At 31.2% G+C, this 15,893-nt stretch overlaps 1 protein-coding gene across 2 annotated transcripts; it reads right to left on the reverse strand.

Annotated features, from left to right (window-relative positions):
* Positions 1–682: 682 nt before the first annotated feature.
* LOC106666547 (TBC1 domain family member 17-like) lies at positions 683–15,840 on the reverse strand. 2 transcript variants are annotated; one of them, XM_024225731.1, is made up of 12 exons: positions 15,727–15,840; positions 15,458–15,649; positions 10,988–11,080; positions 10,327–10,429; positions 5,181–5,379; positions 4,879–5,072; positions 4,578–4,822; positions 1,931–2,129; positions 1,646–1,863; positions 1,268–1,465; positions 1,082–1,198; positions 683–1,015 (listed from the first exon to the last, which is right to left on the reverse strand). In XM_024225731.1, the coding sequence occupies exons 2-12, from the start codon at positions 15,518–15,520 to the stop codon at positions 761–763; spliced, it is 1,884 nt and encodes a 627-aa protein (XP_024081499.1). In that variant the 5' UTR covers positions 15,521–15,649; positions 15,727–15,840; the 3' UTR covers positions 683–760. The 2 variants fall into 2 exon arrangements, with proteins under 2 accessions (XP_024081499.1, XP_024081498.1); XM_024225730.1 differs by having other exon boundaries at positions 15,458–15,840.
* Positions 15,841–15,893: the final 53 nt, after the last annotated feature.

Below are 15,893 nucleotides of genomic sequence, written 5' to 3' on the forward strand. Positions count from 1 at the left end.
CCAATCTACACAAAAACCTAAATGTCCCATTAATGGAGGATCTAATCCCAACACGTTTCTACATTTTTCTCTCTTAAGCTAGCCCTTCAACTTAACCCATTAGTAAGCTCAGCTAAGGGAAACAACTTTAGCCAAATATCTCAAACTGTGATATTAGATATATGAACTGTTAACTTGTATTATTTTAATCTGCTTCAGTAACAAACAAAAAAAGGTTCGCCAACACAAACAATACCACATTTGGACAGATGAAATCTGTCAAAAACTCTGCTGTTGAAAAATAATCAGTAAGTTGTTGAATATTTCAAGATTCATTTTGATCAACGAACCAACCCTAAGATATCGTCAACTTTGCTAAACTGAAAAAAGTGTGTGATATCACTTTCCAATCAAATTTTGGAATGTCTACAGTATCTTTGTTATATATTTGTATTAAAAGAAAGTTATTAATTTTTCTGTTTGAAAAAAGGAGCTGCCTTAAATTTAAAAAATAAAGTAGAATAAAAATTGTACAAAAAATACTTGTATATTTCTTTGTATAATAGCATATTAATATAAATGTATGCACTGTTAGAAAAAATATACATATAAATGTCTACAGTTGTGTACAATATCACTTGCTTAAAAAATATAGTGGATATTATCTAATTAAACAAACAATTTTTTTTTAATATTTAAAATCTCTAAAAATATAATTTGAAAAAAAAAATAGAATTGACAACAATTTTCGTTTTTACAAATAGCGCCAAATGCTAAAAGGTTAAAGGTAGTATAGATCCATTCCACGGTCACAACCATCACTTTCTGGACTAGGTGAAGCGACATCACATAAATTGGGTTCTTCGATGTTTTCCTCCTCCTCGCTACTGGTACTATTCCTGGCTTCTGGTGCCAAACCAAGGACCCGTCTTGTAGACACTGTGAGGCTCGTCGAAGCTTCTAGCTGCTTAAATATAGCCGTGGCGCGAACCAGAATATCCTCTAGATTCATGTTATAAGCCAGCTCATTGATATGCTAAACATAAAACAATTTTCAAATGAAATATTAAAACCAACATTAGTTATAAATAAGCAGGTCAACCTTTAAAATTTCAGTAAAACCAAAGTTTCCATTTAACAAGAAATTTTTCTCCTTATCAAGGATTGCAACACAAATGAGCAGGTGGAAATTTGAGCAAGGAAGTCCTGTCCAAAGTAGCTAAAATAAAATTTCGGTATAATATTAATTTATTTTATTAAAATTAAACAAAACCAATTTGAAACATACTTCCCACAAGGACATTATTTCCTCTTGGTTAAACTCCCTTTTAAACCAGACAAGAAGCCATCGGAAACAAAAGAACATATTTCCTGAGTCTCTTTCTTCCAAAAAGGAGGCCAACTCTGGGCTTACGGCCGTCAATAAAGTTTGTAATTGACTTAGCTGTTTCTTCATCCCTGACTGATCCATATCAAAATTCCTGTACTGTTAAATAATGAACAAATTAATTATTTTTAAGTATGTATTTTTAAAAATTGTAGAGGGATAATGACAGATAATTTATCTTAGGCAAAAATAAGGCTTCACCGAATATGCAAAATGGGATAAGGACTAAGCGATAAAGCCTGAAAAAAAAGATATCGATGAGAAAAAATTTAAAATTACCACTTTGTTCATAAATCCAACAAAGCACCAGAATGCATCAACTTCGTTACTCATGAGTGCTAAAATTGGTGAAAGAAGGTCGCTCATCCCCTGCACGTAACCAAGGTCAAAATTATACATCACATACGTCATTAGAATATCATTGAGCAGTTTTAGATTCGGATTTTGGTCACCACTATAAAATGGAACAGTTCTGTCAGTTCTGTTTACATCCTTTTCTACAGATAAGAAAAAAAAATATAAACAAGATTATTCTTTATAATTTTAATTATTTATAATTCTTACCGATTAAACTTTTACGGTCGTGAAAATCTGAAAACCTCGATTCCTGTTCTGGTGTCATGCTTATCCATTGGCTCTTCATTCTGAAGTACTCATCAAGTTTGTCTTTTCTAAGAGCCTGCCTTTCAATATTCGTCGAATTCCAAGGGAAATAGTCCAAAAGATATTTCCAGACTTCATACCTCAAAGAAGGAGTGATTCCCTAAAATGAAATCTCATATAAGTAAGATAACAAAATTGGCAAGTATGAAAAAAAGTTTTTGATAAGTTTTTTTATAAACAAAAAATATATTTTAATTTAATTTTATTACATGTAATGATAATTCGTTTAACCAGCCTACTTTACAACCTTATAATGACAGCTTTATTTATTTTTCTTCTTCTTAATGTAGTCAGAAAGGTTTGATTTTTAGCCTTTGAGATATAAAAGTTTCTATGCCCTCAAAGTTTAATTGTACAAATTAATGCAGAAACATTCCACAATTTTATTTATTTCAGGTGTTTAAATGGATTAAATTTTACTATACAGTCGACTCTTTTTAAACTTGATAATTCAAATTTCTTGATAGTATATCTCAACTAAAAACCTTAATTTTCTTGATAGTACCAACTCTTCAGCAGGTCACTTCAGTAAATCGAAAAAATTCTGTGCATTTTGATACACTGTAATATGAAATATTTTTTGTAACGGGGAGAAAAATCATTCTATTAATCAAAATGGAACCTTATAACTTTATAATTTGCACTTTTTCTTTGTTACATTCATCCAACTTTCCAAGTTTTCTCCTTAATGCTTAAAGTTTCTTAGAATTTTCTCTAGTTTGTCATGTTCTGCAGTCAGTGTTTGATTGATGTGTTGTCAGCACTGGTCACTTCGGAAAACCATTTAAACAAAAGACACCAAGCCATATTGAAACAAAGTGTTTACGCCAATGTAAACATTTTTACATATGAATAGTTAATTAGAAATCTTATCCTTTATTATTTTAAATTTATCATTTTAAAAAAAATATATAAAAACAGAACATTTGTAAGGATCACGACGCTGGAGGGAGGAACAAGGTCAATTTTCAGCAATCCTTCGTAAAAGGAGTGAGTCACTGCCTGGTTTTCGAACTGTTCGCACGAAGTACAACTGTCTTCAGCGTTCAGTCAGTCTCTCCCGAGGATTCAACCTGTACGCNAGCTGTCTTCAGCGAGTCTCTCACGTCGTGAGTCGACAAGACGTACGAACGTCCTTATTCTTTTAATTCAACATTGCCTTTTTTTTTTATTAACTTTCTTATAATCAACTCTCTATATTTCTATATATTCGTTAACTTTGTTTTGTTTCTGGCCAGATTTTAGTTTCCGTATTTTTATCATAAATTGTCAAACGAATTATTCATTTTTATTTTTTTTTAACCTTAGTCCTTTAGGCAACAGTCGGCAATATCCCTGGTAACGCCGGACTTGAAGGGTAGATATCCAATTCTACGAAACACAAAGCATCACGATTTTTTTTAATAAGGCGTAACAATGTTCAATTTTACATTGTTCTATTTCCACTTTTTCATTATTTTTACTGTTTAAGTAATAACTTAGAAAAATGCATATCAACTCAACAATTTTTTTCTTTCGTCTTGATAATTCAAATTATTTTTGTGGTCTGTTTGGTTTTGAATTATCAAGTCGTCTGTATCTTTTAAAAAACGTACTGAATACAAATAAAAATGTTCCTTGATTTTCCCTGATCATCCTAGTCTGCCTATCCTTAATGGTATTATCTGCCAGGATGCTTTAGCATTATTCTAGATAAGCACTTATAAATGGATGTACATGATAAAATGCAGATGAGCCAACGGATATAAGAAAAGCGTCTAATAGTCAAAACCTGTGTGGAAAAGTTAAATCAGGATGATCATATATGATCCAAGTTCACATTTTAGTTAAAACACCTAAAAAATGGGCTTTTGATTTACAACAATCACACAAACGTGTAGTATTTAGTGGCCATTAATAAAGGATTATTTGGAGTTCGTTCATTTAGAAAAAAATTTCTTTATCATGCCAATGTTTCAATCTTTTCTGAGATCATTTTCAGAACCTGGGATTTACAAACATTGTTTAAATTATACAAAATTTCTATCATTGTATAAATTCATTTTTTCATATCTTACATGTACTTGTATAATTTGAACAATGTTTATAAATCCCAGGCACTGAAGATGATCTCAACAAAGATCAAAACGTTGGCATGATAAAAAAAAAAACGTTTTTCTAAAACATACGTCTCACCAGACCGCAACTCACAATCTCCAAATAATCATTAATTAATGATCACTGAACACCACACATATTAGAAAAAGGTGGTCAACAAGTGAAATAATTTTCTTGCGATTCTTTTTTATTTAGACATTAACCTTAACTCTCGATCTCAAGATCGAAACGTTGGCACGATAAAGAAAATGTTTTTTCATCAGACCCATCTCAAGATCTCTAAATAATAATCCCATAAACGTTTGTACTATTTCAAATCTTTAAAATATTTTATAATCTCCCCTAAAATACAAGGCTTAACTTCAGAGCTTTGTTACCTTTATATAATATTCATTCACCACTTCAATCATTCAGAAGCAAAAGCACATTATTAAATGTTAAATTGATTCACCCCTTTGAATATGGTTTGTTTCACTTCCTCAACATTGGTGATTCTGCCTTCTTCATCCATGAAGTGAACCCACTGTTGCAGATTGAGAGGTGGGTCTCTTGGAGTAAGAACTCTTGGAGGCAATTGGTCGTGTTTTTCAACAACAAAGTGGTAGTCCTTAAGACTATCCTTCTGCTGAGCAAAAACAGGTCCATCAGAGTGTGATAGGTCATTTGTCTCATCTCTCGCTTCTGGCATTTTGTATACTGAAATTAGATGAAAATTAGTTTTGAAATGGATTGTTTTCTTGTTAATAACTTACACCAGTATTCGGATAATTTTGAAAATGTGGAGAGTGTTGTTTCGTAAGGACTTGTTTTTAAGTCGTGTACAAATTTCCACACTGTATCTTTTCCAGAGTCTGAGAAGAGATGCAACTCAGAAAAGGAATGGTTCAGCCCTTCAGGATCTCCTCTTTCTGCGATGATATTGAAAGTATGTCTGTCACGACTAGATCTGTAAAAAAACACTAATTAATAAAGGCATAAATAATAGCAGATAAATATATTAATTTTATGTGGATGAATCGAGGTAATGAATGACTATAATTCATAATTATTTCACCTTTTGGTTTTAACGACACTCCTTAGCGACCTTGTGAAACAATCGGCATTCTCATACTGGAAAATGAAGGTGTATTTTTTCTTACGGTCTTTGCTTGTCAAAATAAGTTTTCGTTTTTGAGAAGATACTTTGTAACTTTTCAACTCGGAAAGAGGGATTTTTATACATGGAAATTTCGTTGTGTTAGATTCATTGCCTCCTGCAAAAAAATAAATAAATAACTATTAACTTTTAAAAATCCTGTTATATACCACTACTATTGCTATTTAATTTATTGTTAGAAACAGGAATATTTCCTATCATTTGGAAAACTAGTCACATTTTGCCAATATTTAAAAAAGGCAATAGAGCTTTAATACAGAATTATAGACCTATAAATAAATTATCAGTTATTCCAAATGTTTTTGAACAAATATTATGTAAAAAAATTACTCCTATGTTCAATTGTTTAATTGATGAAAACCAACATGGGTTTGTGAAATATAAATCCGCTTTAACAAATCTATTAACTTTCCAGCATAGCATACTCGAAGCTTTTGAAACTGGCTATCAGGTAGACGTCATTTACACTGACTTCAGCAAAGCTTTTGATAGAGTTAACCATGAACTTCTCTGCTCTAAGCTAGAACCGATTGGTATTCATGGTGGCCTGCTGGAATTGTTGACAGATTTTCTGATTAACAGAACTCAAATTGTTAAGATAGATAATATAGAATCAGAACCTGTATCTGTTACCTCTGGTGTTCCACACAGTGGCCACATGTCACCTTTGTTATTTAATATATTTATTAATGATATTGTTAAGTGTTTTACAAATAGTCAATTTAAGTTGTTCGCGGACGATCTCAAAGTATTTAAAAGAATAAAATCTATTGAAGACTGTGAAATGTTACAACAAGACATAACTAATCTAGTCAGACGGTGTGATCTAAATTATATGACTCTAAATATTGATAAATGCAATGTTGTTCATTATCATAAGAAACTTAGTCCATTACAATTTAAATAAAATATCTGTGATGTAGAACTAATGGCTTTAAACAATATCAAAGACCTAGGTGTAATTTTTGATTTCTCTCTTTCTTTTAGCCTGCGTATTGAATCTATTGTAAATACATGTTTGAAACTACTTGGTTTTTTGAAAAGAAATACACAGGATTTTAATAGTATATTTTGCCTAAAAATATTGTTTTTTCACTCTAATAAAGCCAATCATAGAGTTTAACTCAGTAGTGTGGTCACCTTATTATCATATATAGACTTGAATCTGTTCAAAATAAATTTCTTAAATACTGTTCTTAAAAACTTTGTCTAAATTCTAGTTGGATATCTTACGAAACTCTCAGAAATATACAGTTCATTAGAAGATCATAATCATCAATTGATATTGTTTTTCTTGTAAAACTTTTAAGGAATATGATTAGTTGTCCTGAATTGTTGGAGAAGATATCCTTTAATGTACCAGTTAAGAGGACCAGATTCACTCCTCTGTTCTTTATACCATTATGTAAAATGAACTACCTAAAAAATGCTCCCATTCCTAGAATATGTACTAAAGCTAATAACTTAAGTAGTGATCTGGACTTATTCTGTTCATCTCTGGTCAAAATTAAAGCTGTGTAATTCCATATACTTTGAGTATGTGTACTGTTGTAAAATTGGCTACTTGCCGTCAATGTAATAAATAAATAAATAAGTATAATTAATTTATCAGAAAAAAATAGGGGTAGTTGGTGGCCACAATGGTTAAGGTGTTGACATACTGGGTACATACTGGGGTACATAAGGTACATACTGGGTTCCAATCCAGCAACCCTACATTCAAACCTGATATACTTATAAATGAGCTTTTTTCAAAAACACCAGCACCCTGAGGGTAGTTGAAATAACCTCATTTAACAAAAAAAATTACTTTTTTTTTAAAGCTTTGGAGTGTAAATATAAAAAATATTCCTCTGAGCCATACAACAAAAATTTAAGTTATGTCTCCGTTTTAATAACGAGACTTCTTTTAAACAATACTTATCTCAGTGCTTAGGAATGTGTGGGCTAGGAGTTACAGGGCAGTTAACAGACAGTAACAGACTGCTACACAGATGGATCACTTATCAAAGGAAGAGGGAGTGGTGCAGGAATCTACAAACCAAAATTAGGAATCAGCATCTTCTCCCCTCTTGGCAATAACACCTCCGTTTTTCAGGTGGAAATCTGGGCTATCAATGTGTGTTGTAGAACACTTATGGAAAATAAAATTAAGGGAAAAGATATTAAAATCTTTTCTGACACGTCAGGCTAGTCTTAGGGCATTACAAAAAGATTTGTCAACCTCACGACTGGTGGAGGAAACTATAGATCTTATCAATAGGATCTCTTTCAGGTTTGAGAATAAGGTGACCCTTATTTGGATACCAGCACATAAAGGACACCATGACAATGAAAAGGCGGATGGCCTAGCCAAAGAAGGTTCTAATACTGCGTTTGTCAGGCCACAACTGGTATTAACTCACTCTATGAGCACAGCGAAAGAGAGTATCAATAACTGGGGCATGAAACCATTCCTTAGGGAGTGGAATCTATCCCCCGGACACAGGCAATCGAAAGAGTTTGTTAAGGCGATCAAACCAGCAGAATTGAAATGGCTATTCTCTAACTCAAGGAAGGGAATTAGGAGGCTGATAGGTATTCTGACGGGCCACTGCCCACTAAGAAGACACCTCTCCATAATGGGTATTCTACCAGATCCCTTTTGCCATTTTTGCGAAATAAAAGAAGACACGGCTCTGCGAGGTCTAGATTTGAAATCTTTGAAGGAGCGGACATCACCAAATCACTCCCCGAGATAAAATGGTCCAAAATCTTGGAGTTTGTGAACAAGTCCAAGAGATTTATGTAGGACATGTGAGCCGACCAAGTCCCGGACCTTTTAGGGATGGGGTACGAGTCTACCCAGGCATTTAACCCCTCGGGTCTTGATTGCCCACCCTGCATAATATATATNACATATAATGGACAGTAAAGATCCGAATATTTAATTGTTATAGAATAATCTGTACCGTGAATAGGAAAGTTATTCTCTGTAACCATTTTGTGTCATTTAGCAATAAAGATTCTTTTTTAAAAAATCTTTCGTCTAAATCTCGCACATAACTTTTATGTATGGTGTCTAGACTTGGAGTGTAAAAATATAATGTATTCTATGAATGCACCGGTGTATGTAGACTTGAAATGAAATGTTTCACAAAAAAATTTTTTTAAAAATTAATATTTATAACAGAGATGGATAATTGTCAAACTGCTTTTACTGATTTTTTTTCTTCAATTATTAAACAACACTAAATACAAATTTAAATTGAATTCAAAATAAATTAAAATTTAATCAAAATCATTGTATGTTTGACAAGTATTAAACAAACACTCACAGGAGAGAAAAAATCCGTTCACATTGATATTTTTATTTTCTGTAAATATAACTTGAACCTTGAAAAGTTATCTTACTAGATGATTGCTGATTGACCAAATGGTGCAATATTTGTATCAAAATTAGAATTTCCCTCACAATATTTACTTGTACTGGATTTTAGTAGCTTTACTGTACAACATTAACCATTGCCTCTGCCTAAAGAACCTGAGATGATGCATGTTCTGTTGCAATCGTTAATGATCGACTTTCATCAAACGAGTAGCAAATGAAATTGAGCCCCCCCCCCTTAAACAATACAAGATAAAAGCAATTTGGGAAAACATAAATAATAAAAATAAAAGTTTTCCAAGGCGTGGATACTGAGATGCCCCTTGTGTGGCACACTAGTAACTATGAAACAGTTTATTACAGTGGGAACTATTAGCACAAGTCATAGTCAACAAATCCTCTGTTTTGAGTCCCAAAGAACTTGAAACACAGCAGTGATTGCAGCAAGAAACTGATTTTGTACTTGAAAAAGGTAAATGCATATGGTTTGATAGTTCTGCATGGCTATCCCATATGAGTGATGGTATTTATTAGCTTGCTTGTTTTCGATAGGTGTATTTATGGTGGAATATAGAGGTGGCACCTGTTAGATATTTATAGAGTGAATGGTGAGGGATTGTGGTTAGGGTGTTCATCTCATATCTGCCACACTGGCGGTTCTAGGTTAGAATCTTTTTAATTGATAATGGTATGAAAAATGAATTGTAAAGCGGTTTCACCCTTCGTCCAAAACATTAAGCCTTCCTGTATGACAGGATACTTTACTTTTCTACTTTAAAACGAATAGTGGTGAGTACTGGCATAATATCAAATACATAAATGGCGCACCATTTCTTTTAGCTGTACATAGTTTGAAAGGTTTCGTTTTTGTATGATTTTATTTGTTAGTGTGAATGATGGAGTTATGTGAGGGTGCGTTTGTGGCAGAATATATCAAAGTAGGTAAGTTATTTCAAGTTCATTGGGGCGAGTAATATCAAATGCCCTGGTGACTCGACAATTCTTTTTAACTGTACACACCGTTTTGATGAAAGATTAGGTTTTGTATGAATGTATTTTTAGCTTGAATAAGAATGTTGAGTACCCTAAGTACCACCAAAGTTAGATTAGATGTATATTTGGATGAATGTGTATGTTTTTAATCTGTCATTTAAAACTTAGTACTACATATAGAAGGTGCATGAATATTTTATGAGATTACATCCTAATATTCAAGGGAAATAAAAGATCTGGAGTGCCATTTGAACAGGCTGGAAAAAAAGGAGAAGGAATTTTCATAGTGTGTACCTTCACTTAATATTTGTAGCAAAATACTTTTATTTTACCTAATTATAGACTTTAATATGAGAATCATTAATTAATAAGTTGAACTGGCATTTAATCACTTACTCGCGAGTTAAATGTGTCTCTGAATAATGAATATAGATGGGACCCAGGGCCAGTTCAAGCATCAGCTTCATCAGCAGGCAGATCAAAACCAATTTTAAATAAATAAGGAACAGTTTATTGCCAAGATAATTTTAAGCAATAAACAAAAAATAGGAGATAATTTGTGTCTATTTCCTTCATAACATTATCGGGATTATATTATACTATTGTAACAGTGCAATTAATCATAATGTATTATATTATAGTTTTGAAATAAGATAAATATGTATTACAAAAACGAATGCATACCAGCAGATGTCCTTGACCCTGTATTTACCATCGCCCATTCCTGCTCTTGGTCAGTGACTACAGAAATTTCATTTGGCTTCCATTCTATGCATTTTCCAAAGCTCTGTAAATTTTATTATTTTGCTGTATTGTATTAATTTGTTGTTACAAAATTTAATTCGCTAGACAACAATATTGGGTTGAAATTGATTTTTTTTAAATTACTGCATCATTGTTTACTAACACTGAATCGTTTGGAAATTAGCTCAACATAAAATTTTACTTTGTAGTTAAGTATGAAATAACTAAAAAGTTAAAAAATAACATTAACGGTGATTGTAGGTGTAATTACGGTAAATAAGAAAAAATTATATTACAAGGTTGTAATGTATGTCACTTGAAAAATAAATAGAAAATTAGAGGGAAAAATTATATAAGAGGTAATAAAACAAATAAACACTTCCTCTTGGTATAATTGTTAATTGTCAACAAATTAATCAATAATAACTGTGACCCTCGTGTTTGTTGTCAGTCTAGAAGCCTCAAAATCAAGGTCTAAAACTTGACATGCTTCCAAATCTAGCATAAATTCTAATTTAATTATGGAGATTTTTATTAATATTGAAATTTAACTGATATTGCCACTATAGTACAATTGTAGTGTTAAAAAGTTTATACTTACATAAACGACAATACTGAGCGTCCCTCCATTGACCATGTCATCATCTTTTGAATTTGGAGTATCGAAACACACTCCGTAATGACTGAATATCTCCTAAAATAAATATATTTTAAAAAAAATTAAATATAAAAATACATGTTAACAGCAAAATTTTTTCATATTTGGAAATATATTATTATTCAATTGCATAATATATATTCTACTAAATTGTCGATTTATCATATTTTTTCCAAAGTTGTACTTGTAATAAAAATAACACCAAAATAATATAAACATAAAATAACACAAATAAAAGTGGTTGTTTCATTCCGTGTTTAAAAAACCTGACCAAAGATATATTCCACTGACAAAACCAGAAAATACTAACAAACTCGTAAGGTACATCATTTATAAATGATATGGATCATTAGAATAACTGCGTATAAAAATTGGAGGATTCAAGTTTACACTGACAATGGACAAATTCCAATTAAACTCAAAATTTAAAAAAAATATATATCACTAAATGATTCCAGTGTTTTGGTGAATTTTCTGTCAAACCATCATAATTAAATATTATTTATTATAACTACAAAATTTCTGATTTCATTTAATTTCGTTTTCATTAATATAAGTATGTTGCAATTAATATAATGATAAAAATACATTTATACAGTTTGAAATAAACAACAAAATACGAGTGTCCGGTTTTGTCTTCGTGTATTTCTCATATCAAAACAATGATGTATCCACATTTTTAACAATCAATATTTGTACTAAAAATTAAGATAAATGAATAAAAAAAATTAAAAAAACACTATATTATGAAATGAAATGATAAGATTTGTGTTAAATGAAAAACTTCTTGCTATAAAGAAAACTTTTGGCTGGATTTCCTCACTGAAGATGACACAATGTTGAAATAAGTTTGAGTTTACAAACCCAATAAGTGACCCAATGTCAGTTCATTGAAAACTATACTATAATATAATAAATAAGAGAAACTAAAAGGTCTCTTTACAACCTTGTGCACCATGACCAATATTGGTCTATTGTGAAATATTAACAAATTAAATTAATCAGTCAGCATGATAGACTCTCGGCTCAAGACACCGCGGTCGCGGGTTCGATTCCCATCACCCTGGCCCTTTTTTTCCACACAACCCCCCCCAAAAAAAAGTATATGCATCGCATATGAGATAATGTCCCTTGGCCAATACGCAAAGTTCATAAGGCCATAAAAACTTAATTTTGTATTTTTTAGTTAGCAGCAATCTCAAATTAGTTTTGTGGAACTGAAACTACCTTAAATTTAAACTATGAAGAATAATATTAATCCATACATGCTTAGCAGTCATAATTGACCTTATTAATTATTTACAGAATAAGTTTAGTTGATTTGTTAAATTAATAATAAGTAGTCAAGTCTAATAGCAGGACAAAACCGGACCATAATCAATGTATCCAACATAAAATAAGTGAAATATCAGTAGTATAATGGCCACTAAAGATGGCATAACCAACAGCATCAATTATAATCTGTAATCAACACAAATGTATACAGAAGTATAACTTACAGTTTTTAATTTCTATTTACTTTTGACATTTCAAATTTTATCAAAAGGTCCACCCTGTACAGTGATTTCTGGCATGAACTTCAGAACAAATGATCTGTGCTACAAGTTTGTTTTTATGTTGCAAGTGAGCCCGCTTAGCATAAATGTTAATGAAATATTGGAATCACAAAACATCACAAGTATCTGATATCACCATTATCATGCCTTTGCAAACTATTACTATTAAGTTTAACTAATCTTTAAAGAAAAAATTAACTAATCAATAACTAAAAAAGACCATATAATGAAGTTACTGGATGTCATAATATAAAGGAAGTGTTACATGTCAGTGAAAGTGAGATTTGTCATTGAGATTAAAAACGATTAAAATCATGTACAATGAAAAGTACTTTGGTACATGTTTATAAAAAATATTAAAAAAATGGTGAAAGTTTTAAATAGAAGTACAACTCTTATATTAATTATTAATCCATTTACGTTTTAGTGGTCAATTGACCAAGTAACTTCTTTCAATTAATTATTCTTTCTATGTAAGGTCTTGGTTAAGATAAAAATCTTATATTAATTGCCATCAAAACACACCTGAACTATAAATCACTTCGTTTAAATCATTTTCGTTTATCCTTGCTGTTTTGGCCTGTCACATTTCAACTTTTTTATATTTTCTCAACTTTTTTATATTTTCTCAACAATCCAAAATGTTTGTGTCGACATGACAACAGAGCTGTGCTCTTTTGTGTTTGTGTAACTGTTAGAGTAGGCAATGATAAAAAAAAATTGAAGCACCGATCAAAAATTGCAAAAGAAACGGTAAAACAAAAAACATAAAAAAAGATAGGACAATACAAATCAGCCCAGCAAGCATTGAAAACATCTGAGGATTAATTAACCAAATTAATTTCTAGTTTTACCAAGACATCAAATTTCCCAAACAATAATTTGCAATTTCAATTTAAAAGAAATGGTATAAAAAAGATAATTTAAATATTAAATTTGCTTTTTCTTATGTTTTATGTTGTTAGTGATAAATATAAAGGAAGAAAATATCTTGTAATTGTTAATATACCCTCTTGGCTTTCAGCCGAGGGGATTTTGTGAACCATATAAGATTGGAATAGTGACTTCATTTAAATTTTAAGAAAGGCTATTCTGCAAAAAATTATAGTTTCAAAACGTTCTTTTGATGTGTTTTTATTGGCCTTCTGATATCACATATTGTATATGTATCAAGGAGGCAGAAAAAAAAAATAATCAAGTTTTCAGCCTATTTAATGCTTTCCTCGATACTACAATTTGTTACTTACATAAAACAAATAGGATAGAAATAATTTGTTTGGCGTGTGTGGACTTAGAGATGAATCATCTAAACTAACAGAATTGAACTTTTGGACACTATTTTTTTTTTAAATTGAATGATTATAAGTGAGGCTTGAACACGAACTTGTTCAAGACCAAAACTGTATCCAGGCCTTCAAGACATTAAGCTATTCTTGGCTGCCAAATACAGTGAGCATATTTATTTATTCATGTATATATATTTATTTAATATATAACATTACCTCAACATTTTATAATAAAAAAAACACTAGTGTGCACGATTTTTAAATTTATAGTTTTAAATAATAACATTTNTATATATATATATATTTTTTAAATTTATTTAACGGTATATAAAACTTTAATATCCACTCCTCAATTTTGCAAACATTGTGATCATACTAGCCAAAATCATCAAAATAATAATAATAATAATACAAGAGGAAACCAGCACGTGGAGACCCATTAGCTTAGGATAAATTAAATTCAAGGAAAATAAATCCCCTTCATAAGGCAAAGCCTGAGGACAATAAACTCAAACATTTCCCCCCCTTTTCATGTTGCACACCCGTTCTTAGTTTCACGTGGTCCACCAGTATAGGGCTCCCCTAAGGTATGCAGGGTGGTGGAAAATGTAAAAAAAGTGACAATTGACAAAATTATATGATACATTTAATAAAATAAAATAATAAAAAGAACAAGAGAATAAAAGCGTAAGAGAAACGAAAGTAGGCGACAAAATTGGTCACACCAAAGTGTAGGCTGGCCAAAATGATCCGAAATGACCAATCTACACCTTCATGCTGTGGATCTCTGCTGTAAATCTCACGTTTTAATTTTTTTTTAAATTTTTACTTCGTCAAAAAAATTTTCACCATGTGTAGAAATATGTAGTGATTAGTGACTGTTAATCGATAATTATTCAGAAATCGTGAGTTGCGGTCTGGTGTGATGTAGGTCTCAGAAAAACATTTTCTTTATCGTGCCAACGTTTCGATCTTTATTGAGATCAGCTTCAGGGCCTGGGATTTACATTGTTTACATTTAACAAATACATGTAGAATGTGGAAAAAAGATCAAAGAATACCAGGTCCTGAAGATGATCTCAATAAAGATCGAAACGTTGGCACGATAAAGAAAATGTTTTTTTGAAACCTACACCACACCAGACCGCATCTCACGATTTCTGAATAATTTTCACCATGTGTTGAACAAGCATTCTGTGTTTCTCTCTCTACATTATAATATGGATGTTTAATTATAAATGTAAAAAAAAATTAATTATTATTATTATTATTATTATTTTTTTGGGGTTTGGGAAAATTAATTAGCAATAGAAAAAACAGCATGTTTGTCATGTGTTTCATTTATATGGAATCACGTTTTTAAACATATAATTTTCATCATTTGTATAAACAGAAATCCATATAACTATCAGCAAAATAGAACTATTATAAATTACGAGGTAATTATTTGTTCATGTTATTATATTCACCCAGGATTTAATTATATATAATTATTCTTTCTTTATTAAACGAATATCAACGACATTGACAAAAATGAAAAGTTGTGAAATATTTCGTTAACTGTCTCTTACCCTCCCTTGAGATGTGGGAATCTCGGAAGAGGAGCTCCTTTTGGTTAACTCAGGCTCGTTCATCACTAAATTCTCACAAATCCTTAGAAATGATCGCCCTCGATCGACAACGGGTCCAGTCTTCTTTAACGTTTTCCTTTATAACACACGAGTGTTATCTTCTTGTAAAGACTTATCTAGTATCTATTCGACCTTTAAACCCAATATTATTTAAAGAGGCGAAATTATAAAATTGCAAACAAATGTAACGTTGGGAAATAAAAGTCGACCTTCTACATGGATATCACCGTCATGACGGATTAAAAGTCTAAACCGACCAATTGTTTGATTTTTTTAGAAACACTTCCAACTTAATAATACAAACAAGTGTTAAAAGAGACATATCAGCCTTGTAACTCGATTTCAATCTATCGAAATATCGTTAGTTATAGGGGAA

Source organism: Cimex lectularius, unplaced genomic scaffold (genome assembly GCF_000648675.2).
Source record: "Cimex lectularius strain Harlan isolate CLEC.00 unplaced genomic scaffold, Clec_2.1 scaffold90, whole genome shotgun sequence".
NCBI classification, from domain to species: Eukaryota; Metazoa; Arthropoda; class Insecta; order Hemiptera; family Cimicidae; genus Cimex; species Cimex lectularius.